General features: G+C 45.6%; 1 protein-coding gene and 1 pseudogene across 1 annotated transcript in view; one reads left to right on the plus strand and one right to left on the minus strand.

Annotated features, from left to right (window-relative positions):
• LOC147692987 (cyclic nucleotide-binding domain-containing protein 2-like) overlaps positions 1–26692 on the minus strand; it is a 182084-nt gene that overhangs the window by 67396 nt on the left and 87996 nt on the right. The window contains exons 6-8 of the mRNA XM_086939568.1: positions 5278–5354; positions 1883–1966; positions 116–186 (exon numbers count right to left, since the gene is read on the minus strand). Coding sequence (XP_086795694.1) covers positions 116–186; positions 1883–1966; positions 5278–5354 — 232 coding nt within the window. The remainder of the gene's footprint in view (positions 1–115; positions 187–1882; positions 1967–5277; positions 5355–26692) is intronic.
• LOC147692988 (small Cajal body-specific RNA 14) lies at positions 24394–24522 on the plus strand (annotated as a pseudogene).

Here is a 26692-nt window from a genome sequence, read left to right on the forward strand (position 1 = left end):
CTGTGTGCAAAGACTTCTGTGAATAGGGCCCTCCCACTGCTATAACGCAGCCTGAATTGCGTCAACAAAAAGCTTACAACGCACATTTCAGTACCATGGGTTCCCTTTCCCTTACCTCAGAAACATGACCTGCTCCGGATCTCCCATTATATTCTTCCCAGCAGCAAGGAAGAGTTTGAGAAAGTCCTGTTGGAAAGAAACCAAAAATAGTCATGTTAATGCCAAGTGCATTCTCTTAACCTCTTCGATGGGCCAGGGGCCGTCCAAACCGTGCATGTGTCATTTCTTTGTTCAGCATCGCGGCGGAATGTCCGCCGCGGTGAAGAGGTTAATGGTTACTATCAGAACAGACTATGGGGAGTACCTCACTCCAGGTCGTTACAGACAGTGTTTCCATTCCATTTCGTGTGATAGCCTAATGCATTCTGGGTGTTGTCTTCTTTTTTCCATTAACCTACTTAGACTAACACACCTGAAATCAATGAGGTGAAAAGTTTATGACTGGAGACACTGGGCTGGATTTAGATCTTGGTGTACGGGTTACCCCTGTCCGCCAAGATATAAATCCTATAGGATATAATGGGATATATATTTCGGCGGATGGGATATCCGTCACCGTTGTGACTGGGTAACCCATCCGCCACGATCTAAACCAGGCCCAGTGTCTGTAAATACCTAAAGTGAGGCTGTGCACCCAGAACAAACCTCTGCAGTTGCTGCTGGAAGCACACCCTTCTGTTTTTAGCTGAAAGAGAAAGTGCATATGCACTTAAAGCAGTTGCTAGCTATAAAACCTATGCCTCTCATAGCTAACGTGCTCCACCCGCCAACTACTTCCACAGGTGGAAGATGTGAAGCAAAGCAGCAAACCACCATGTCAGAGAGTGTAATAAATCCAAGCAGTAAGGATCCACTCACTGCTGCATTTTCAAACATTTATAGTCTTTGGCATTGGGTTTTTACAGGTACAATTCATAAACCTTTGCAGTCTTCCTGAAATACTTCCTAGCTGATGCCAGTGACATGCGCAGAAGGGAGGCCGGTAGAAGTAAGCCTGGGTCAACATGCGTAACATGCCCCTACTGTAACAAGACCAAGGCTAATTTCCATATGGCTGGTTCCTGTCAGAGGTGGACAAAAAAACAATGGGTAGGGCTTTGGTTCGAGTAATTATCAGTTGCAGAGAATAAATTAAGGATTCCACTCATCACTTTTTTGTTTTTCCTCAGTGTGATGTCTTAAGGAAAACAAATGTGCCCATTCGTGGGTCTTGTGCTCACTGTACCACTGAAACCAAGCTGCACCCAACTGAAGATGCCCAAATAAGCCAAAACCAGTCTCTGGCAGAGGGGACCTGACTTGGCAGTTCTGGCTGGACTGTTCCTATTGGAGCAGGACCAACACTGATTAGCATATGTCTGGGTCCTGCATGGGATGGCATTGTGGACCAACATGAACTGGAATGTGGCACCGAGTAATTACCAGTTACTGAGAATAAGTTAAGTGTTCCAGGCATCACTTTATTGTACTCCTCTGTATCCAAGACTTTGGCATCACCTATGGTTGGGTTGGGAGGGTGGATGATCCAGTGAGAAACACATCAAAGGGTGAACACCTGGACCGGTGCAATCCAGACAGAACGCATGCCTGTATTATAAAATCAAGAGGTAGAAATGTGGAGTCCATGAAAGGGGCATTGCATCAAGGTGCAGTCTAACAACGTCACTGATCCTACACACTGTTCAAGCCGAGGTAGACTAAGGTCTGTCCCTCCAGGAACTTTCCATTCTTCTGTTAGTCTCAAATATGCTTAAAGGTGCAATAATATTTTTACAATGGTTTGCAGTATAAAAAATACAATTTGTGAAGCAGGAAAATTTACCTCTCGATCAATGCAGAGAAATTCAGCAGGTTCTTGAATGATAACGGTGAACTGCCAACGGTCGTTGCTTAAAATCTCGCTGTCCTGTGGGTTTCGAAGAACAGATTCACTTTATTTATCATATCAAGTTTTCTGAGCCTTATTTTCACAAGATACACAGTAGCAGTGAGACACTGTGTATCTTCGTATAGATCAAAGACTACCATTGATGAATTAAAGTGTAAGGTGGGAATGTGCATGTGACAGTACTCTGGTTCGTAAGTACAGAGTATGTCCTTAGTGGGTAAGTACACAGTATGCACCGCATCTATCTCCCCTCCAACCTCATCCTAAGTGATCACTTTGCCACCTTTAATCGTGTTGATCACTCATACTTCTAACAACTAGGTTAAGATTAGGCACCCCTGAAGCTGCAGGTTCCTAGCGCCCCTTCTACGCTGCATCGAGATTCTACTCATTGTCTTGGTGCTTCTTCAAGTCCCATGAATCGCCTTACTTACATAGGGTGATCCCAGGTCTCTGCACCTGGCTCCCTCTTCCTCTCAGACTCACTCAAAGCCGGCAATGACCCCAGTCTCTCCCTGCCATACAATGCTGGATGGCGAACACCCTTTCGTCGACCAAGCCCAAGATGACCTACTTTTGTTTATCCACCGCTTCCCAAACCATTCCATCTCCCACGTCTTACCCTTGACTTCTTTGCCCATTCTCTCCCTATTGGAATGAAAGACCCTATTGCGTGATAATCCTGCCTCCGTTTTGTGGATTCTAGCCTTTCTTAAGATATTTCTTGCCCAGTGGCCTTGCTTCTGGAAACTCACAAGGGATATTCCACTGTGGTTTTGTTGCTCTCCCAGCAGACTGCTAGATGCTGAAGGTGCATCGAAGGTGTATCCTCACCCATAGTGGTGAGTGGCTACTGTAAAGTCCCCTCACTATGAGGTTTTAGAGACTCATAGTTGGTGGTATTTGATGCATAGTGCATGGGCCTCTTTTTGTGTGCGCAAAATATCTCATTGGCATTTTTTAGATTCTTTGTAGAACACTTACGTAACTTATGTTACTTCGTAACCTTCGAATGGGAAGCAAACGGTATTTGTGTCAGAGATGGACTTGAAGGATCTGGGAAAATTGTGCTTTGGCCACAGCTTTCTGATCCATTACGGAGCCACCAGCGGTTACTAATCAACCCAGTCCGGGGACTTAGGTGCACTCGTGGCACCCATTAATGTAATTAATTGGTATCTTGCGCTTTTTTCAAGAGCTTACGGGCCCTCATCTTGGTAATACACCCTGATTGTACGTGTTGTCAGCTAATGGTGCTCCTTCCCTCATTCACCTTTCCCTTGAGTTCTGATGAAGACCCCCCAACAAGGATGAAGCTACCTTTATGATTACAGGGGCCGAAACATTGACATATTGGCAGTTGTATCAAACACAGGCGACAGCGATGTTTATTGGTGCCTATCTATACTAATATAATAAAGAGAGAGCCCAAACCTTTGAGACGGGTAATCTCAGGAACCACAGCACCAATCACAACACCCAACACAGCGTTGGAAAGGGCAGTTGCAGCAGAAGGACATAGGCTATGCAAACGCCCACCATATACATTTAAAAGGTAAAAGAACCGTGCCAGCAAAGTAGTCCCTTGTGGGCGTGTCTGCGTTGTGCTGTGGGCGTGTGCTGGGGGCGTGACAAACGCTGGGGGCGTGTGGTACATTCCGCCATTCATGCATGTCTCATATTGTGTGCTGTGGGCGTGTGCTGGGGGCGTGGCGTGTGCTGGAGACGTGGGCGTGTGCGGGGCGCGGGATTACGGGGGGAAAAAAGCGAGCGTTGTCCCCAATATTTCATTGTTTTTTCTTCCCAGGTTCTGTACAATAACACATGGTATTGGGTGACATAGCATACACAGTAGCAACAACCAAAATCGTGATGTGACATAGTGGTGATGAGAAATTAAGTCAAATCTCATCGGTAGTTCAAAGGCGCGAGTATTAAGTGGTTACTAACAAAATCTTGAGTTGTATCAACTCTGCCAATACCATGTGTCTTTTCACTAACATAGGGTTTCCACCTAGTGTGAGGTGTCCCTTATCCCTCACTCTGTCATCACTTTAGATACCCCTACACGACATATATCCCATCTATGTCACCATAAGTTTTATTATTCTTCACCTCAGCTAATCCATGTATTCATTATGTCCTTCCCAGCCCTAAAGAGGCACAGCCCTCACACGGTGTGACGAAACACGTGTCGGCTAATTGTTCTCGTTTGTACTGATCAACACTGAAATATTAAAAATGTGTACACTTTGCGATGCTGGACTCCGACCTCATATATTGAACTTCCACCAACACTCTTTGAGTTCTCACTTGAGAACGACATTATACATATACGTGTGCACAGGACACTCTTTGCACTCTCCATGAGTGTGCCTACCTCTTTTCACCGTTCCCCATGTCCTGCCTCACCACCGTGTTTTTCAAGGGGTGTTCACACTTTTTTTTTTTACCATGACTGTCTCCCACACTCATGCCTTTTTTCCACCCTCGTTTTGGGGTTGCTGAAGAACCACTACAGAGAATACGGTGGAGGACTGATGGTGACGTAATGTCCTCATACATTTTCATTAAAAATCTGAGCCTCGGGCACAACTTTTCCCCCCAGGACTTGAATGACTTTTTCCTCTGTGCCTGCTGTCTCGTCTTCCATCTCCCCTTGCTCAATCAGCATTCGTTGGTTTTAATACTGATTTACAAATATAATAAAATAAAATTAAAATAAACAAAATTTAAAAAATAAACATATATTTAAAAAATATATATATCAAGGTCGGTTCACAAAGTACTAGTTAGTAATTACTCTGCCATTGTTTGATAATTTGAGATTTCTGTAAAATGTGCTGCAGTGTGGAGAGCTGTATAAAACAAGCACATACACTGTTAGCAAGAGAGGGGGCAGTGCATTATCTCATCACTGCTCTCTGAGGCTGTATATTCCCATATACTCAGGGAGGCCAGGCAAGTGAATCTCTTGTTAGAGGCGCAGCGCTCTGGGTGTTTCAGTGAGCTACGTTACTGGAGTGCCAGGATCTAGGCTGCTGTTCTTTAATGAGGAGGACTTCTCTGTTTCACAGAAAGACTCAGCACTACCAGGCCTCCGCTGTCTAGGAGTATAGCGCCTAGTGGGTGAGGCACATAGCGCTACGTAGTCAAAAATGCTACAAATTATGCATTATAATCACTTTGGAAGTTGAAATATATCCCTCTGGTGCACATATTTACATAGGGTTCCAAGATAAGCATCTACATAAACATGGTATGCTGCAAGATGGGGAAATTATGTATTTAGAAAACCATGCAGGGAGAGAGTAGCGCGTGTCACTTACCCCAAATGCATCTCCCTGGGTGAAGAACCAGGCCGGCTTTACCTGGCCGCTCTCGCTGTACCTCTTGATAACTGTGGCTGCAGAGCAGGGGTGAAGGAAACACAGAGGTGTCAGAAGGACTGAGCTGGCTTCAATTATGGAGTAAACAGTGTTCAAAGAACCTTTTACAATCAAAATACATTGAGCATCTCTACAACTGTTGTATGCACTGAAGCGTCACCCACAGCCAAAGGATGTTATTTAATGCATATATTGAATCAATATATTTTCAGTTCACACACTGGGCCCGCATCAGTAAGTGCGCGGAGGACAGTTTAGGTTCAGTGTAGAAGGCACCGAGGACCCCTGCAATGTGTCTTTCTGCAAAATAAACTCCCACGTCAGCATACGATAAACTAAGCCTGGGTGGAGTTTGAAGAGTTTTACTCAGCGGAACTCCACTAAGTGTCTGAAAAACTCTCCTGTCCCCTGCGGAGTTCAGTCAGTGGCGCATTCCGTTAACTTAGCTGCCCACACTAATTTTTAGAGCCAGGAGTTTGTCCCTCGCTGTAAAATCAGCGCGAACGGCAGTACACGTCGCGTCAGAGGGCGCATCTGTTTCTGCCACTCAAGTAGACATTCTACTCTAGTGGCAGCTTCCTCAACGTGAATGACAGATTTCCCAACGCAAGCGGTCCCGACCTGCTGCAACCACCCGTGATGATAAATCCCTCCAGTAGGAGCTCTAGCGCGTTAGCTTTTCTCACAAGTGCTCGACAACTTATTGTTGGTAAGGCGCTCAAGAAAATAAAATCCGCTTTGCTTCACTTTGCTGAGTTTTTTTGGAACTCCGCACTCAGCACGGAGCGCGGAGTGGGAAAAACTCTGCGAACTCCGCCGGCAGAGCAGAATTCTTAACGCACCCCTACAATAAACAATGTTCTGCTTCTCCAAACAGAGTATGCAGAATAAGGTATACTTAGAGAATATGTATTTATTTTCTACACCCAGGCCCCCGCCCAGAGTAGATTTGGAGTGCATGAAATCAGGCTGAATAAATGGAGAGTGGACCTCTGGACATTTAACACAACTATATCTATACGGTCCCTATACGGTGAACTAACACTAACATTGGTGTTTCTCAGCATTCAGCTGGCCAGATTTGGGTGGAAATGTGGTAAATACAGTTATCAGATACAGTCTTAGTACAGGATCCCAAACTCTGGAGCCCAATGGCTGCAACCATTAATCAACTGTGATCCTGCATAGGAGCGCAACACTCCTCCTGAAAACGTCAATCATTAAAGTACTGAGATACTGCAAAGACGCACATCACTCCTCCTGAAAACTCCCTCCTGAAAACTCCAATCAATAAAGTACTGAGATACTACAAAGGAGCACATCACCCTGCTGAAAACTCCAATCATGAAAGGACTGAGATACTGCAAAGGAGCACGTCACCCCTCCTGAAAACTCCAATCATTAAAGGACTGATATACTGTAAAGAAGCACATCACCCCTCCTGAAAACTCCAGTCATTAAAGGACTGAGATACTGCAAAGGAGCACATCACCCTCCTGAAAACTCCAGTCATTAAAGGACTGAGATACTGTAAAGAAGCACATCATCCTGAAAACTCCAATCATTAAAGGACTGAGATACTGCAAAGGAGCACACCACCCTCCTGAAAACTCCAGTCATTAAAGGACTGAGATACTGCAAAGGAGCACATCACCCCTCCTGAAATCTCCAATCATTAAAGGACTGAGATACTGCTAAGGAGTACGTCACCCCTCCTGAAAACTCCAATCATTAAAGGACTGAGATACTGTAAAGAAGCACATCACCCCTCCTGAAAACTCCAGTTATTAAAGGACTGAGATACTGCAAAGGAGCACATCACCCTCCTGAAAACTCCAGTTATTAAAGGACTGAGATACTGCAAAGGGGCGCATCACCTCTCCTGAAAACTCCAATCATTAAAGGACTGAGATACTGCAAAGGAGCACCTCACCCTCCTGAAAACTCCAATCATTAAAGGACTGAGATACTGTAAAGAAGCACATCACCCCTCCTGAAAACTCCAGTCATTAAAGGACTAAGGGCCAGATGTAGGTAATTCATATTTACCGACTCTTAAATACCGAATTTTACCGATTCGGTATTTAAGAGTCGGTAAATATGAAGGGGGGAAATGTAGGTATTACAGATTCTGTAAATACCGAATCGTTAAGATTCGGTATTTACCGATTCTGTAAATACCGATTCGGTAATGCCCATTGATTCCTATGGGCATTGAAGCCCATATGAATAATGGGCATTACCGAATCGGTATTTACCGATTCTTTAAATACCGAATCCTGCAAGGGTGCAGGGGGTGTCACTTTGACACACTCTAGCACCCCAATTCCGGACTTGTGTGCCATGTGGCACACAGACATGCCATAAGGGCATGTCTGTGTGTCACATTGCACAGGTGTGCATGCACACCTGAATTCGGTATTTTACCACCCAATTGGATTGGGTGGTAAAATACCGAATCTGTAAGGCGTTTGGGACTCAGAAGAGTCCCACCTACTGTGGGTTTTACCGAATCGGTAACATTACCGATTCGGTATTTTACAGAATCGGTAAATTTACCGATTCTGTCCTACATCCCAATCACCAAATACCGGTCGGTAACGGCCGAATTCGGCCGTTACCGACCGGTATTTGGGCTCCTACATCTGGCCCCAAGATACTGCAAAGGAGCACATCACCCTCCTGAAAACTCCAGTCATTAAAGGACTGAGATACTGTAAAGAAGCACATCACCCTCCTGAAAACTCCAGTCATTAAAGTACTGAGATACTGCAAAGGAGCACATCACCCCTCCTGAAAACTCCAATCATTAAAGGACTGAGATACTGCAAAGGAGCACATCACCCCTCCTGAAAACTCCAGTCATTTAAGGACTGAGATACTCCAAAGGAGCACATCACCCCTCCTGAAAACTCCAATCATTAAAGGACTGAGATAAAGCAAAGGAGCACAACACCCCTCCTGAAAACTCCAGTCATTAAAGGACTGAGATACTGCAACGGAGCAAATCACCATCCTGAAAACTCCAATCATTAAAGGACTGAGATACTGCAAAGGGGCGCATCACCCCTCCTGAAAACTCCAATCATTAAAGGACTGAGATACTGCACCCGAGCACATCACCCTCCTGAAAACTCCAATCATTAAAGGACTGAGATACTGCACCCGAGCACATCACCCTCCTGAAAACTCCAATCATTAAAGGACTGAGATACTGCAAAGGAGCACATCACCCTCCTGAAAACTCCAGTCATTAAAGGACTGAGATACTCCAAAGGAGCACATCACCCCTCCTGAAAACTCCAATAATTAAAGAACTGAGATAAAGCAAAGGAGCACAACACCCCTCCTGAAAACTCCAACTATTAAAGAACTGAGATACTGCACCCGAGCACATCACCCTCCTGAAAACTCCAATCATTAAAGGACTGAGATACTGCAAAGGAGCACATCACCCTCCTGAAAACTCCAGTCATTAAAGGACTGAGATACCCAAAGGAGCACATCACCCCTCCTGAAAACTCCAATCATTAAAGGACTGAGATAAAGCAAAGGAGCACATCACCCTCCTGAAAACTCCAATCATTAAAGGACTGAGATACTGCAAAGGAGCACGTCACCCCTCCTGAAAACTCTAATCATTAAAGGACTGAGATACTGCAAAGGAGCACATCACCCTCCTGAAAACTCCAATCATTAAAGGACTGAGATACTGCAAAGGAGCAGATCACCCTCCTGAAAACTCCAATCATTAAAGGACTGAGATACTGCAAAGGAGCACATCACCCCTCCTGAAAACTCTAATCATTAAAGGACTGAGATACTGCAAAGGAGCACATCACCCTCCTGAAAACTCCAATCATTAAAGGACTGAGATACTGCAAAGGAGCACATCACCCTCCCGAAAACTCCAATCATTAAAGGACTGAGATACTGCAAAGGAGCACATCACCCCTCCTGAAAACTCTAATCATTAAAGGACTGAGATACTGCAAAGGAGCACACCACCCTCCTGAAAACTCCAATCATTAAAGGACTGAGATACTGCACCCGAGCACATCACCCTCCTGAAAACTCCAATCATTAAAGGACTGAGATACTGCAAAGGAGCACATCACCCTCCTGAAAACTCCAATCATTAAAGGACTGAGATACTGCAAAGGAGCACATCACCCTCCTGAAAACTCCAATCATTAAAGGACTGAGATACTGCAAAGGAGCACATCACCCCTCCTGAAAACTCTAATCATTAAAGGACTGAGATACTGCAAAGGAGCACATCACCCCTCCTGAAAACTCTAATCATTAAAGAACTGAGATACTGCAAAGGAGCACATCACCCTCCTGAAAACTCCAATCATTAAAGGACTGAGATACTGCAAAGGAGCACATCACCCTCCTGAAAACTCCAGTCATTAAAGGACTGAGATACTGCACCCGAGCACATCACCCTCCTGAAAACTCCAATCATTAAAGGACTGAGATACTGCAAAGGAGCACATCACCCTCCTGAAAACTCCAGTCATTAAAGGACTGAGATACTCCAAAGGAGCACATCACCCCTCCTGAAAACTCCAATAATTAAAGAACTGAGATAAAGCAAAGGAGCACAACACCCCTCCTGAAAACTCCAATCATTAAAGAACTGAGATACTGCACCCGAGCACATCACCCTCCTGAAAACTCCAATCATTAAAGGACTGAGATACTACAAAGGAGCACATCACCCTCCTGAAAACTCCAATCATTAAAGGACTGAGATACTGCAAAGGAGCACGTCACCCCTCCTGAAAACTCTAATCATTAAAGGACTGAGATACTGCAAAGGAGCACATCACCCTCCTGAAAACTCCAATCATTAAAGGACTGAGATACTGCAAAGGAGCACATCACCCTCCTGAAAACTCAAATCATTAAAGGACTGAGATACTGCAAAGGAGCACATCACCCTCCTGAAAACTCCAATCATTAAAGGACTGAGATACTGCAAAGGAGCACATCACCCTCCCGAAAACTCCAATCATTAAAGGACTAAGATACTGCAAAGGAGCACATCACCCCTCCTGAAAACTCTAATCAATAAAGGACTGAGATACTGCAAAGGAGCACACCACTCTCCTGAAAACTCCAATCATTAAAGGACTGAGATACTGCACCCGAGCACATCACCCTCCTGAAAACTCCAATCATTAAAGGACTGAGATACTGCAAAGGAGCACATCACCCTCCTGAAAACTCCAATCATTAAAGGACTGAGATATTGCAAAGGAGCACATCACCCTCCTGAAAACTCCAATCATTAAAGGACTGAGATACTGCAAAGGAGCACATCACCCCTCCTGAAAACTCCAATCATTAAAGGACTGAGATACTGCACCCGAGCACATCACCCTCCTGAAAACTCCAATCATTAAAGGACTGAGATACTGCACCCGAGCACATCACCCTCCTGAAAACTCCAATCATTAAAGGACTGAGGTACTGCAAAGGAGCACATTAACTCCTGCAACCGGACTTTTTAAAAAAATCATATTACTGAGAGCTGTTACTTTTAACCTTTAACAGAGCGGCAGCGGTTACCTGTAACCTTTAACAGAGCTGTTGCCTTTAATGTACAGATGCCAAGTGGAACGTGCGGCCAGACTTCAGGTGCCCACGACTCACAACACGCGATCCAGCCTCAGGACAGCGAGCCCGCACTTGTACCGGATTAATCTGCACAGCCCCTACCAAAGGAAGTCGGCTGCATCCCCGAAATTGTATTTTATGCGTATTTAGGGTGACCAACTGGCATTGGTGCAAATTCAGGACGGTGAGTGTAAAAATTCAGGACAAAGGGTCAAAATTCAGGACACAAATTCAGGACAGGAGGTCAAAATTCAGGACAAAACTTCACGACAATTGGATAAGTTTTACAGACACATCAGAGGTCGCGCAATTGTATATAAGTAAGCCCAGCCATATCTAGACATATTCAGCCATTTGAAAATCTATCCATCATGTATCCTTCCATCTTTCATTTCACTCATCCATCCCTTCATCCATCCTTTCACTCATCCATCCATTATCCATCCATCCGCCCTTTCACCCTATCCATCTGTACACTCATCCATCCACTCTTCTACCCATCCATCCATTCACTCACCCATCCAGCGATTTACCCTTTCACCCGTCCAGCCATCCTTTCACTTACTCATCCATCCACCCAGTCACTGATCCTTCCACCCTTTCAGTCATCCATCATCCTCCCTTTCTCTCTCCATCGACTCTTTCACTTAGCAATCCTTCCTTCCATCCATCCATCCATCCACCCACCCACCCTCCTTCCATCCATCCTCCCATCCATCCATCCATCCATCCATCTACTCATCCGCTCTTGAATCCATCCATTGACCCTATCACTCATCCATCCTTTCTCTCATCCATTTATCCTTTCACTCCTTCACTGGTCTATTCATCATTTTGTCCATCTACCTGCCCTTTCACTCACTCATCCATCCTTACATCCACCCTTTCACTCATCCGTCCATCCATTCGCCCTTGCACTTATCAATTCATCAATCCATCCACCATTTCACTCATCCATCCACCCACTCACTCATCATCCACCTTTTCACTCATCCATCCACCCTTTTACCCATCCAGCTACCCTTCCACCCATACATCCAGCTATTTCCGTTTTCTCTCTTCCATCCTTCCACTCACTCATCAATCCATCTATCCCCTCCCATTATCCATCTATTCAATCTTTCATTCATCCATTCACCCTTTCACTAATTCATCCAGCCATCTCTTCACTTACTCACTCGCCCACCTTTTCATATTAATTTTGAGCTGAGCCTTTTTGAGAGGAGGCCCATCAAGAACTTCACCCTCGCTGCAGGAGCCATTCCAGGACTGGGACAGAAGCCACCCAGGGCAGTGACAGGATCCACTACAGGAGGGGACAGGAGCCATCAGAGGCGGGGGGGGGGGGTGACAGGAGCCACCACATGGTGGGACAAGAGCCATAACTGGAGGGGGAACAGGATCCACCAGGGTGGACACAGGGGTGGGTATGCAGTATTCTGGTATCATCTTGGTCTCTTCCAGGGTGGGGGAGGGCTCCTCACCCCCTCCTGGACAAGACAATAAGAAGACAGGCTCTGTTTCCAAAATGTTAGTTCCCCCCCTCCCCCCCACGCTGATGTACAGTACTGAAAGGAGATACTCCAAAAGAACTGATTTAACTGATTGTCCTCCATACTTTGTTAATCAGTGTGGGTGCGATTGTGCCATTTCTCTATTTTATTACAATATAGACTGCATGTTTGAAGAATCAAGGTTTATTTACAATTTAGTGACAGTAATTAAGCTCTGTGAAGTGAACCACGTTTTCTGCCTCTGTGTAATAAGGGCCGGTTCTAGGATGTTTGGAACCCTGGGCAGAAAGGGAATGTCTCACACCAATTGCAGATACAAGACGCATTCAGGGCTGTTTGCATCTGAATAGATGCCCCTGCTCCTGAAGCTACCGCCCCTCCCTCTGTCACCTTCAAGCACCTCTTAACAGCTCATCAAGGGCTGAAGGTGTGAGGGTTGCCATCCCGCTGTGCCTCGCCAATGCTGATGGGTATCTGAGCTTTTGTACTGCCTCGGAGTCTGTTACACCCGACCTCAGCAGCATCACAGTCAAGAACGGGGTGGGGGCCAGCTGTTAAAATTACGGACAAATGGCGTCCGTTAAAGAATCCTTCACGGACAACGGGCAGACGGCCGAAATTACGGACTGTCCGTGAAATTTACGGACGGTTGGTCACCCTATGCGTATTGTGTAGCGCTTTCATACCCCTTGCGAGGTCATAAGCGCTTAGTTGGCGGAAGAATATTTTTCAATCTACTTGTTGTCACCATTCCCCTTTTTTCCCTTTTTGGGCCAGTTACATTCCCCCCCCCCCCCTCCTCCCTCCCCAGCCACCTTCTCACCTCACTCACCTATAAGGGACTAGTCTACTCCATTACCGCCCTACAAAAATCGGGGTCCAGTTTGGTGATTTATTTTAAGACTACGGATCTCTGGGTAAGATTGCACATACCGACCGCGAAGGTGACGTGGCACTCTAGACAACTTTACAAATCAGTAAATAAAAAAAATGATGAAGTCCCTTAGCACCCACCCTGCCCCTGGCCCAGCCGGACGCACAAATGCAGGGCCTTTGATGTCCCTTTGCCCCCACCCTGGGCAGGCTGGCATGTATAGAGAGAACTTAGCTGGCCCTCTGCGGCCCCAGCAGCCCCTCTGCACCTACCCTGGACAGCCCCAGCCGGACGCATAGATGCTGGTCCTCAGCACCCACCCTGGACAGGCCCAGCCGGACGCATAGATGCTGGGCCTCAGCACCCACCCTGGACAGGCCCGGAAGGACGGACAGAGGTTGCCCTCTCCACCCACCCGGGACAGACCCTGCAGGATGCACAGATGCTGGCCCTCTGCACCCACCCTGGACAGGCCCGGCAGGACGCACATATGCTGCCTTCTGCACCCACCCTGAACAGACCCTGCAGGACGCATATATACTGCCCCTCTGCACCCACCCTGGACAGGCCCTGTAGGACGCATAGATACCGGCCCTCTGCACCCGAACTTGATAGGTTGGGCAGGACGCAGACATGCTGCCCTCTGTACTCACCCAAAATAGCCCGGCAGGACGCACAGATGCTGCCCTCTGCACCCACCCTGGACAGGCCCTGTAGGACACATAGGTGCTGGTTCTCAGCACCCACCCTGGACAGGCCCGGCAGGACGCATATACACTGTCCCTCTGCACCCACCCTGGACAGGCCCGGCAGGACGCATAGATGCTGGCTCTCTGGACCCACCCTGGACAGACCCTGCAGGACGCATAGATTCTGGCTCTCTGGACCCACCCTGGACAGACCCTGCAGGACGCATAGATGCTGCCCTCTGCGCCCACCCTGGACAGACCCAGCAGCACGCATCAGATGCTGGCCCTCTGCACCCACCCTGGACAGGCCCGGGGACGCATAGATGCGGGCCCTCTGCATCCACCCTGGACAGACTCTGCAGGACGTATAGATGCTGCCCTGTCCTCCCACCCCGGACAGCCAGGGAGGACACACAGATGCGGGCCCTCTCCATCCACCCCTGACAGCCCCAGCAGGACGCACAGATGCTGGCCCACTGCACACAGCCGGGCCTTGGTGATGGTGCCAATGGAATGGCCCGTGTTTGCCTTGCATTTTACGGCATCGCACGGACTCGGCCTGCCTTCCAAGCCCCGATGGGCCCAGCCTGCCCCGGCAGCGTTGCCTGGAGTTATGGTCTTAAAAGGGCCATGATTCACCCCGGGCAGGCCTCTGGCGGGCACCTCGGGCCGTGTAACGCCGACAGGTTGAGAGCCGTCCGTCAGCTGCCTCGGCTCGCGCAGCGGGTTGCCGGGGAGACCGGAACGACGCGGGCATTAAGGATAACCCGACCCAATGAATAAAGGGGTGGGCGAGATTTATTGGGATCACTTCCCTCGGCGCGATCTTATGGGAAGAACCTGCAATTCAGCTGTGAATCCGGTGCCTTCTACTCCGGACGAGCTCTCTCCACCTCTCTTCACTTCTGTGTATTCAGTAGGGTAGCAAGGATGCGAGCGGGCTGGTAAAATAAAGCAACTATCAGGGTTCGATGGCCACGCCCGACTCTGGGCCCCGGTGCCCCTGCACCTGCTGCACGAATGGTAGCTGTGCCCATGTGTGTACTCCTTTCTGGTCATTCCCCCCTCCCCCTCTCTTTTATACTCCTCCTTGTCCTCTCTCATTCCTTATAGTGACTCTTTACAAATCTCAACTACCCACCCTCCAGCGTTCCCTGTAGCCTTTTCTAGTTCTCTTTAACGGTCTGTAGACCACTCTACTACTACCCAAAACTCCCTACGCCTCTACACAGCTCCCTAGACCTTTCAATTTATGCATAAAACTCCTAAGACGGATGTATGACGTTACAACGCATACTTTTACAACACATACCTTTACAACGCATTTTATTTTTTAATGCAACATCCTTTACAACGCATTCCATTACAACGCATGCCATTACAATGAATTTTCTAAAAACTACCTTTACAACGCATTCCATTACAACGCATACTACCTTTACAACGCATGCCATTACATCGCATACCATTACATTGCATGTATGGTAAGTATTGGATAGTGTAGGGGTAAAAATTACTAATCTAACTTCAGGGGGGGCAACAATAGGGTAAGTGTTAGATAGTGTACGGGTAATATGCGTTGTAATGGTATGCATTGTAATGACTGCGGTGTAATGACATGAGTTGTAATTGTATGCGTTGTAGTGTCATGCGTGGTAATGGTTGGTTGTAATGGCATGCGTTGTAAGGGATGTTGCGTTGTAATGACTGCATTGTAATGGTAGTGCGTTGTAAAAGTTGCGTTGTAAAGGTTGTTTCCCCTAAGACCTGCTCAGTACACTATAGTCCGTCCCAGCACTCTCTAGAGCTGCTTAATTCTTTCTAGGCCGACCTACGATAAAACGGAAATCCTCCCCATTGGAAAAGATGTATCCTTCCAGCCGGACATGTGGTGGCCAGAAGGAACTACACTCCCCCAAGACATGGTCAAGGTGGCCAAAAATCTAGGGGTACAGTTTGATAATGCCCTCTGTTTCCTACCACACTCTTCGGCTATGGCTGGGACATGTTTTAGCCTTATTAAAACATTAAAAAAAATCTTTGACCTGCTTCCACTCCCAGCAAAGAAGTCAGTAGCAGTGGCCCTGATTCTTTTGGGTCTAGACTACTGCAATAGTTTATTTGCAGGAGCCAATAAATCTACCATAAAGAAACTCCAAGTTGTTAAAAACGCTGCAGCTCGTTTAGTCTTGAAACTTCCCCGTAGAGCCTCAGCATCAGCGGCACTTAAAATCCTCCATTGGCTGCCCGTTCACAAGAGAATCCTTTTTAAAAATCTTCTAATCACCTATAGAGCCACCTTAAAAGCAGGACCTAAGTACCTCTCAGCACGGTTCTCCCCCTACATCACGACTGGGACTCTCAGGTCCTCAACAGCCAATCTCTTTAAACCACCCATTTTCAGATGTAGAACAAAAGGAGGAAAACATCTAGGACCCTGTCTCACCTCCAATCCACCAGCGCCAGGATACTCCTTGCGGAGTGACAGTCTGCGCTTTATGAATTCCGACTTACATTACATTACATTACCTCTCCCTACATTGGCTTCGACCTCTCTATTGCTCCCTAGGCCCACCTATTTCATTTAACTCTCCCCCGGACTCGCCTAGTCACTCTAGTCCACTCTAGCTCGCCTGCTCCCCAAATACCCCGCCCCACAAAACTTGTTTGGTCTTCTATAGTTTCCTCTCTAGTCCTACCTATTTCCTCAAGTCTTACCTACACCTGCCTAGTCATTCCTAGTCCTTTCTTTATGCCTACTCCTGGCCCAGCCCCACCTGTTCATCTCTAGTCCTTTTTAGGCTTGCCCAGGGCTCTCTAGTTGTCTCTCACCCCCATCATGTCCTCGGTGGTCTCCCTACTACTTAACTAATCCTCTCTGACCCGTGCTAGCACGAGTTACTCTACCATAGCCCTATCTGTCCCCCTCATCCACACTGGACCTCAACACTCATCTAGACTTTCCCTTTCCTTCTCAAACATGTGTAGTCTGTAGATCATGTCTGCTCCACAAGCTTCTCTACCCCTCCCCAGCCTAGTTTATCATCTTTAACCAGTACTCCCTAGCCGCACATCAAGACTTCCATTGTTTTCTGGGACCTCGTTATTTCCCATAGCCACCATATTCCTCTCTAACCTCTCCTAGCCTCCTCTAGTCTTTTTTAGTGCTTCCTTTCTCTCTAGTCTTCGTAGTGCCAAGAGGCGTAGTCAACGTTGGTGCATCAGGGGCAGAAATTGCTATGTTTACTAGGAACTGCACACTCCTTGTGTTACATATATTTTACTACCCTCATAGTAGTCACGGGTGGCCATTTTCATTGCTTGTACCAGGGCTCATGGCATCCCTACTACACTACTGGCAGTGCCATTTGATCCTCTCTAGGTCTCCAGGCCTCCATAGTCCTCCCTGATCATATCTATTCCCTCTTTTTTATTTTTTTGCAGTGTTATATAGCATGAACTCAACCCGAAGGTATTGAAGCACTTTACATAAGCACCAGTTACATTACACAAGGACACATTCCTTTTCTGTAGGCACAGAGAGCTTAAATGATTTGTCCGGAATCACAGGATCAAGAGCTGAGATTCATAACCAGTTCCTCAGTTTTAAAGTTGACAGCTCTGGTTGTTACGCCACACCCTATCCCCAAATTTATTTCCTCTAGTAGAGGTGGACTAGCCAAGAAATTAACAGGAGGAGCCAGAGTTGAGCAAAGGGTCTTCTTGGCTCTAAGAGCCTGTGCACGAGGCGAACCCTCAACATATTTGGCATATAAATCATGCATCAAACTTCATGTAAAAAGTACCTTCAAAATGTAATAAAGTTTATTTCTTTAACATGCGAAGGCGTTTAACCTCGGTATATTAGGTTATATCACTGAATTGACCATGTCATTAGTGAACTAAGAGGCAAGTCAGCTGTCATGTGTACCCTATATGTGGCATCGATTTGTATTATAGGCGGATCGACATTATGGTATACTAAACAAAACAAAAGAGATTTTTGTACAGCGCTCATCCTAAACGCACGCTTCCCGTATGTGATATGAAAAAGGCTCTGTGAATTAAAATATTTTCTTAGGGTCACACAATTTGGTCAAGTGAAGAGGCGGCGATTTCTTGTTTCATACTGTGCAAATCAGCCGCTAAATGGTATCATCTCTTGTGTATTTTGCATCAAAGGCCTCTGCTTTGCAGGTAATGTTTGGCATGGCTTTGACTAGAATGTTTGGCGCCTGATGGTAGAAAATGTGTGCCAGGCAGAAGCCACATGAAATCTAGGGCTGTGCAAAATTTGCATAATTATGAGGATATTTTAGCAAAATTGCGTGAAATAATATATAATTGAATATACGACGTTACAACACAAACATTTTCAACAAATGCTTTTACAACACGGTTTTTACATCGCAACTACCATTACATCGCATGATTTTACAGTGGATGCCATTACAACGCATTTTTAAAAACTACCATTACAACACATTCCATTACAACGCATACCATTACAATGTATACCATTACAACGCATAATACTTTTAGGGTGACAGTAGGGTAAGTGTTGGATAGCGTAGGGGTAAAAATTACTATTCCCACTCCAGTGAGTGCAACAGTAGGGTAAGTGTTGGATAGTGGGGGTAAAAATTACTATTCCCACTACAGTGAGTGCAACAGTAGGGTAAGTGTTGGATAGTGGGGGTAAAAATTACTATTCCCACTACAGTGAGTGCAACAGTAGGGTAAGTGTTGGATAGTGGGGGTAAAAATTACTATTCCCAGTACAGTGAGTGCAACAGTAGGGTAAGTGTTGGATAGTGGGGGTAAAAATTACTATTCCCACTACAGTGAGTGCAACAGTAGGGAAAGCGTTGGATAGTGTTGAGGTAAAAATTACTATTCCCATCTACCCCAAAACCCATACCCACCCTAAAACAAAAAAAACACCATTACTTACCTTATAATGAGTTGTAATGGCAAGCATTGTAATGGCATGTGATGTAAAGGCATGTGTTGTAGTGACATGCTTTGTAATGCATGGTGCACAGACAAAATATCGACTCCAAAATATCGACTGGACATAATATCGAGTTTTAAATATAGACTGGACAAAATATCGACTGGACATAATATCGACTACAAAAATATCGTTTTTCAGGTAAGTGAAGTAATATCGACTGTGTAAAATATAGATAGCAAAAATATCGAATTTTTAATAATATATAATATTTTATAGTGTATTTTAATGTAATAATATGTGTGAAAAGTGTGTATTAATGTTATAAAATATTTTATTAAATGAATTTTGTTTTTTTAATAATTGCGTAATGTAATTCTGTAGCGGGTTGTGGGTTTATAGGGGAATAGGGTGGGAAGTAATTTAATAATAATTAATTAATTAATATATGTTTGTAAATATTTATAATTAATAATTAATTGATAATTAATTACTAATAATTAGTTAATTAATTTATATAATTTTGTACATATTTTGTATTAGTAATTAATTGGTAATTAATTAATTATAATTAGTTAATTACATTAATTAGAGTACATTTTAATATATATTATTTTTTGTTAGTGTTAAGTAATTAATTGGGAAAAAATAATATTAATTATTAAAATAATTACAGCTAATGTGCTAATATATTTACTTTATTATTATTGTTAATTAATAATTATTTGGTAATTAAATAATATTGATACATTTTGGGTAAAGGAGTATTTTTAGGGTTCAGGGTCAGTTTTCAGTTTTTGGGTAAAGGGGCATTTTTAGGGTTCAGGGTCAGTTTTCAGTTTTTGGGTAAAGGGACATTTTTAGGGTTCAGGGTCAGTTTTCAGTTTTTGGGTAAAGGGGCATTTTTAGGGTTCAGGGTCAGTTTTCAGTTTTTGGGTAAAGGGGCATTTTTAGGGTTCAGGGTCAGTTTTCAGTTTTTGGGTAAAGGGACATTTTTAGGGTTCAGGGTCAGTTTTCAGTTTTTGGGTAAAGGGGCATTTTTAGGGTTCAGGGTCAGTTTTCAGTTTTTGGGTAAAGGGACATTTTTAGGGTTCAGGGTCAGTTTTCAGTTTTTGGGTAAAGGGGCATTTTTAGGGTTCAGGGTCAGTTTTCAGTTTTTGGGTAAAGGGGCATTTTTAGGGTTCAGTGTCAGTTTTTAGTTTTTGGGTAAAGGGGCATTTTTAGGGTTCAGGGTCAGTTTTCAGTTTTTGGGTAAAGGGGCATTTTTAGGGTTCAGGGTCAGTTTTTAGTTTTTGGCTAAAGGGGTATTTTTAGGGTTCAGGGTCAGTTTTGGGTTTTTGGGTAAAGGGGTATATTTTAGGGTTCAGGGTCAACAAATAAGATTGTAAAAAAATATTTTTATTATTTTCATTTATTATTTAATTATTATAATTTAATTTAAGTATTTTTAAGTATATTTTAGTAATTAAAATGTAATATTAATTTAATTTAACACTGTTTTTAATAAAGTCGATATTTTTTACATCTATATTATTGTTAACGATATTTTGTACTCGATATTTTTGTACTTACCTGTTTGTAGATACAAACTCGATATTTTGACTGTCGATATTTTGTCCACGATATTTTGGCAAGTCGATATTTTGTCCCTCGATATTATTTCAGTGATCCGTAATGCATGCCTTGTAATGGCATTCAATGTAAAGGCAGCGGCGTTGTAACAGCTGAGTTGTAAAAGCAGTGCGATATAATAACTGCGTTGTAATGGATGTCTCCCTATGTAAGTTATGCAAAATACGAATCCGTCATTTTGCGCTTTACTGTAATGCGTAATGTTTCCATGTGTGAGGTTTTGATGCGAGGACGCATTTCGTGCTACATAAAGTAAGAAAAAGGACTCTGAACAACCGTTATTTACTTTCTGTTATTCCTGTGTGTTCGCAGTAATTTTTTACCACCATGAATGGCACGTAATTACGTAAAGTGGCACAATGGTGTAATTTTGGGAATTGTGAGTTACTCATGCTAGTTACCTGAATAATTGCAGTGTCATTTAAATTTCACCCAGACCTATTGAAATCTCTGCTCATTTTGGGCTCGAGGGTTCTCGAGCTGGGCCAGAGCTCGGCATCTGGCATGAGCATAGCTCGAGCTTAGAGTGACCGTCCTACCTATAGTGTTCCATAGGTCCCTCAGGACCTCTGTAGGCTCCCCGGGTGCTTCACACACCTCTGTGGTCTTCTCTAGCCATCCCTCATCTTGTCTGATTTTCCCAGATCCTCTCTAGTCAGTCCCCAGAACCCTCCCGCATGTTTTGTTGATCTTCGGGCTCCATTAATGCCAAATGATGCCATTAATGATGCCCAAGGGTAACCACGCGCTATATATAACTCAGTAATAATAATAATAATAATAATTAACTTCTCTATCGTCCTCTTAGTCCTTTCTGGCCATCCCACGTCTCCGCTGGTCCTACCTCGTTGTCTTTGGTCCATCTAACCCTTGTTAACCCTCATAGTTTACTCTACTCCTCACTAGTCTGCCCTTGTCCTCCTCATTCTGCTCTGGTGCCCATTGTTCCTCCTGGTCCTTTGCAAGTCTTCTCTGGATTTCTCCAGTCCTCACTAGCTTTCCTTCCCCACTCAAGTCTTGTTTAGTCCTCTCTAGACCCCCAAGCTCTCCCCACTCCCACCCTTTGTGAATCTGACAATGGCAGATAATACTGTAGAGTTGAGGGGGTTATTGAGAAGGACTCACTGGTCCGGGAGATGTATGTGGAAAGACCCCATGTGTTAACGTAGAGCGCTGCAGCGAGGAGTATAAATGGGGCTGTAGTTCTCTCACAAAGGGAAAGAACTGAGGCTGGTACTCTGGGGAAAATCCTACTCACAAATTATGTAAGGTAGAAACTACTTACCCAATACTTGGTAGAGCAAACATCCCCCGCTCTTGAAGGTACATTTGAATATACCCAAGGCAGTTGCAGAGCGAAACCTTAATTTCCAGACAAGATTTGGGATAGTGATACTGAGTGGTGGAAACTTAGTGTATCTCATGATGAGCTTGGAGTTCCAGAAGAGCTCCTAGTCAGGTGCTCACACCTGTAACTGAGGCAGGTCTTTGTGGCACATGTGCAATCGAGTTTAATGCATATTTGTGAGGTGGGAGGGTGCACAAGACCGATAGTGGAGTGGGAGGCAACTTATTCAAATTTAGTAGCTCAGACGAGAAAATGGAATGTGCATATGGATCCTTAAGAGTAATCTAAAGGTTTCATTTCGAGTACCCAAGCAAAACAAGCATTGGCAAAGCCAAGAAGTCTCGCCTATGCAAGAGCTATTAGGGTTGCCAATGTATTTTAGCCATGTTGTACACCAGCCAGTTCAGCATGGCTAAATGTTAGTGGCACAGAGGAAAGGGGCGTGGGTTGTCATAGAGTGGAATGGCGAAGAGTGGAGTAGAGTGTTGTAGAGTGGAGTGCCAGAGAGTGTTGTGTATTCGAGTGGCATAGTGTGGAGTCGCGTAGAGTGCCATACACTGGAGTGGCATAGAGTGGACTGGTGTAGAGTGCATTGGTTCAGAGTGTTGCAGAGTATAGTGGCGTAGAGTGCAGTGGTATTGAATTCAGCGGCATACAATATAGCTTCATAGAATGCAGTGGCATAGATTAGAGAGTAGTAGTGTGGAGTGGCGCAGAGTACAGTGGTGCAGAGTAGAGTGGCGCAGGGTAGAGTGCTGTGGTGTAGAGTGACATAGAGAGGTGCAGAGTGGAGTGGCATAGAGTTGAGTGAAGCAGAGGGCAGTGCCACAGAGTACAGTCGAGTGGCATAGAGCGAAGTGGGGTAGAGTGGTGTAGAGTAGAGTAGCATAGACTGGTAATAAGCTGCACTTTATAAATAGAGTTTGATAGATATAGTGCTGTAGAGTGCAGTGTCGCCGAGTGCAGTGGAGTAGTGCGGAGTAGATTGGCGTAGAGCTCAGTGGCACAAAGTGCAGTGTTGTAGAGTAGAATGTCATAGTGGAGTGGTGGAGAGTGAAGGGGGAGAGTGGTGCAGAGTAGAGTAGCTTAGAGTGGTGATAAGCTGCAATTTATGAGTAAAGTTTGATTGGTATAGTGCTGTAGAGTGTAGTGGCATAGAGAGCAGTGGTCTAGAGTGGAGTAGTGTAGAGTAGAGTGGTGTAGAGCTCAGTGGGAGAATGCAGTGTTGTAGAATAGAGTGTCAGAGTGCAGCTGTGTGGAGTGGAGTAGAGTGGCGTAGAGTGCAGTGGCATAGAGCAGAATGGCACAGAGTGGAATGGAGTGACAGAGTGCAGTGGCAAAGCGCAGATTTTTTTAAAGTAGAGAAAAGTGGCGTAGAATGGAGGGGTGCAGAGTAGAGTGCAGTTGCATAGAGTGGCATAGGGTGTATTGGCATAGAGTAAAGTGATGTAGAGTGCAGTGGTGCAGAGTAGATTAGAGTGGCATACTGTGGAGACGCATAGATTGAAGGGGCATAGAGTTGAGTGTTACAGAGTAAAGTGCATTGGCATAGAGTTTATTGAGATAGAGTGTAGTAGTGCAGAGTGGCGTAGAGTACAGTGGCATAGAGTGGAGAGTGGAAGTGTATATGGAAAGACCCCATTGGTTAACATAGAGCGTAAAGTGCAGTGGCGTGCCCTGGTGTAAAGTGAATGGTGGAGAGTCGAGTGCAGCAGTGTAGAGTAGTGCAAACTACAGTGGAGTGGCGTATAGTGGAGTATTAATGGTGTAGTAGCACACTACCATTACAGACAACACATTTTCAATGTAAATGAACATTAAATTTGCACAGAAACACCGTTTTTGTTAATAAAACTATACAGTGCACAACCAAAAAATGTGTGGAAAGTGCATCACCTAGTGTAATGATTTGTTTTGATCATATTTAAGGATTTGTTTCCCACACTCTTCAGAAATAATAATCCTTTTTAGGTCTCCTGGCGTTTAACAGCGCGTCAGCGCTGTGTCCGCCAGGAGATCTTTTGTTGCTGACTATGCTTTCCAGGAGACAGCACCGGCCGCGCGCAAAGGCGATCGGCGTAGGCCACGCGCGCGCGAACACGCTCAGCTGCCGTCTCCTGGGAAGCTCCAACACCCTACATGCATGCGCATGCGCATACGCAGAGACACACACACACACACACGAGCGCCCATGCACGCATGCACCCCCACATAAAGAGAACTCACCCCTGCTGTCGCATACACACACACACACGTGCACCAAGCACCCCCGCCCCCCCCCCGCCACTTACCGCTACTCCGGTCTTCAGCTGCCACCGCGGGGCTCTCTCTAGGGCATGGGCTTCTCTCCGTGGGCGCGGCTTCTCTCCGTGGGCGCGTGCGCCCGCGGTTCGATCCCCGGCCGCTCCTCCTCACACGTGGGTGTCCTCCCTGACGGTTGCATGCGTCAGTAATACCATGTGACCCCAAGGCAGCCACGTACAGCAACGAGAGGGGGGCCACTGCCGACAGGACACCCAGGTGCCTGTGCTACGGCTCCCTACAGCATTTTAAAGGCGGCGCGAGGACGCCGCGCGAACCTGCACCGAGATATGGAGATACTGAGACAGGAAACAAACCAAACGTTTCCACCGAAATTTGTACAGACTGGAGCAGTGCGTAGGTTTCAGTGCACGCGCGTGTGTGTAAATAAGTGCGAAGTGGGGATGGGCAGGCCATTTTACAAGCATGCAAAACACACTTTGACGTAAAGGCTCTAGGTTCTGTAATAACTACCTTCAAGGTTGAAGCAGATGGTTATGAAGCCGGGCTACGGGGTTCGAGTCCTGGCAACGGCTCAAACACCCTGTGTTTCCGTGGGGGTTACTTTGGGCTGGCATACGCGCGCAGGAGATAAATTAGTGGAACGGGGGTTAAATGGTTTCCGGTTACCCTGTGTGTAAACGAAGAAAGGAAATACGTGCACAAATACGTGCCATGGCTTATTATCTCCCCTGCGCAAGCCGACCCCTGGTTTTGCTACTAAAAGTTGGTTCTTAGTTATAAGCTGAAGGAATTTGCTGGGGGGAAACAGTTTAATGTGAAAAGGGTGTGGCGCAGCGGCTAGGGTGGCTGGTTCTGAATGCTGGTTGAACGGATCGATCAACGGCAGCAGGTTACCGCAGCACCATGTGACATTTGCCAATAGCGCACTTAATGTAACGTTGTTGTAAAAGTGAGTACACACGTTCTCAATCTTGGGGTAATTGTCCCAGTTGAAAAAAACACAAATTACGGCAAATGTTTTCCCCAAGGCAAACGTACGACACAGTATGCCTGCAGCACTCCCAGTGCAGTAAATTGAGACAATAGAGAGCTTCAGGGTAGTGGTCACGGAAATTCTATGCGCAGGAGTACAGTCGTAAGTCCGTAGGTAGTCACTAACATATTACGGCGAATTCCAGGCGTATTGTATGTGTATCTTGCCTACACCAGAGGGTGTGCGTGTAGAGGGTGGGCCATTAAATAAGAAAGCTATTTACAAATACGGGAAAGCTGGACTGTAAAAATTGCTTTCTCACGTATGTTAATTCCGTACACATCGTCAAATACATTGTCATACTTAGGTTACACAGAACGTGCATGCTTTTCTGCCCCCCTTCCCTCGTTGTGCCTGCTAGTCCCTGCTTGTGACCCGGTTGCTGTGTTAGGTGGGGCTAGGGGGAGGGTGGTGGGAGGAGTCCGCTGGTGGGCAGGTGTGTGTGAGGGTGCGGTAGAAGCACTGCGGGAGAGAAGCTATGGTCTGGAGAGCACACACCAACCACGGGGCAAGAACTTGGAGCAAGAAGAAACCACAGTGACGCCCACCCTCAGCACCACTGCTCTCACCCCAGCACCCGCGCATTTCCAATTGCTGTTTCCCAAGTTTAACCTGCGCGTTTGCCAAAAGAGCTCTATTCTGAGCCCCGCGTCCATCTGCTCCACCCCCTCTTGTGCCCTCAGCTCTGACCGGTGCCCGGGTCCGACATAGCGGCTCTTACCCCTTGGTCATCAACTCTTGCCCCGTACCGCCCTCTGACCTCAAGCAGGGCATTCGTCCCTTGCCACTTTACAAAAATGTCAGAAATACTAATACAACTGGATATCATTTATTTACCTTATTGGCTGGGTAACCTGGCTCATAGTTGACTCTTCATTATTCTAGTTTTAGAGAGGTTACTGCCAGTGCCTTTGAAGATATATTTCTACATGACCAACAGGATGTATCAATACATCTAAGTCCCGTAAATACAACACAAATTACAATAGAAATGCTATAGGTGTCACATTTGCAAAAGTTAAAAAATATTGGCATTGTCATACACAATGTCAATAACTCAAACTTTAATGCTCCGAGATCTATTGCACTGCAAATGCTTGTTTTTGTACTCGTGCGTGGGGAGGTGCCCTCGGGGGAGGAGGAGGCCGTTGTTTTGGGTTTGCGGACAGTCGCAGAATCGAAAGCAGACTTTCAGTGAGTGTTTTTTTTCATTTATTTTTTAAATCGATTGTTATGACTATGCTTTTGTCCCTGCCTGTTCAGCTTCATTACAATAGCGATTGCGAAAGCTATCAATTTCAGTGCTGCTTTTTCTTGCAGCATTTACGATCTTTATACAACAATTCAGAGTTTGATAACAAATTAATGTAACACATTGTAATATACAATGCCAATAGCTCAAACTTTAAAGCTGGGAG

This window comes from Lissotriton vulgaris, chromosome 9 (assembly GCF_964263255.1).
Source record: "Lissotriton vulgaris chromosome 9, aLisVul1.2, whole genome shotgun sequence".
Lineage (NCBI taxonomy): Eukaryota > Metazoa > Chordata > Amphibia > Caudata > Salamandridae > Lissotriton > Lissotriton vulgaris.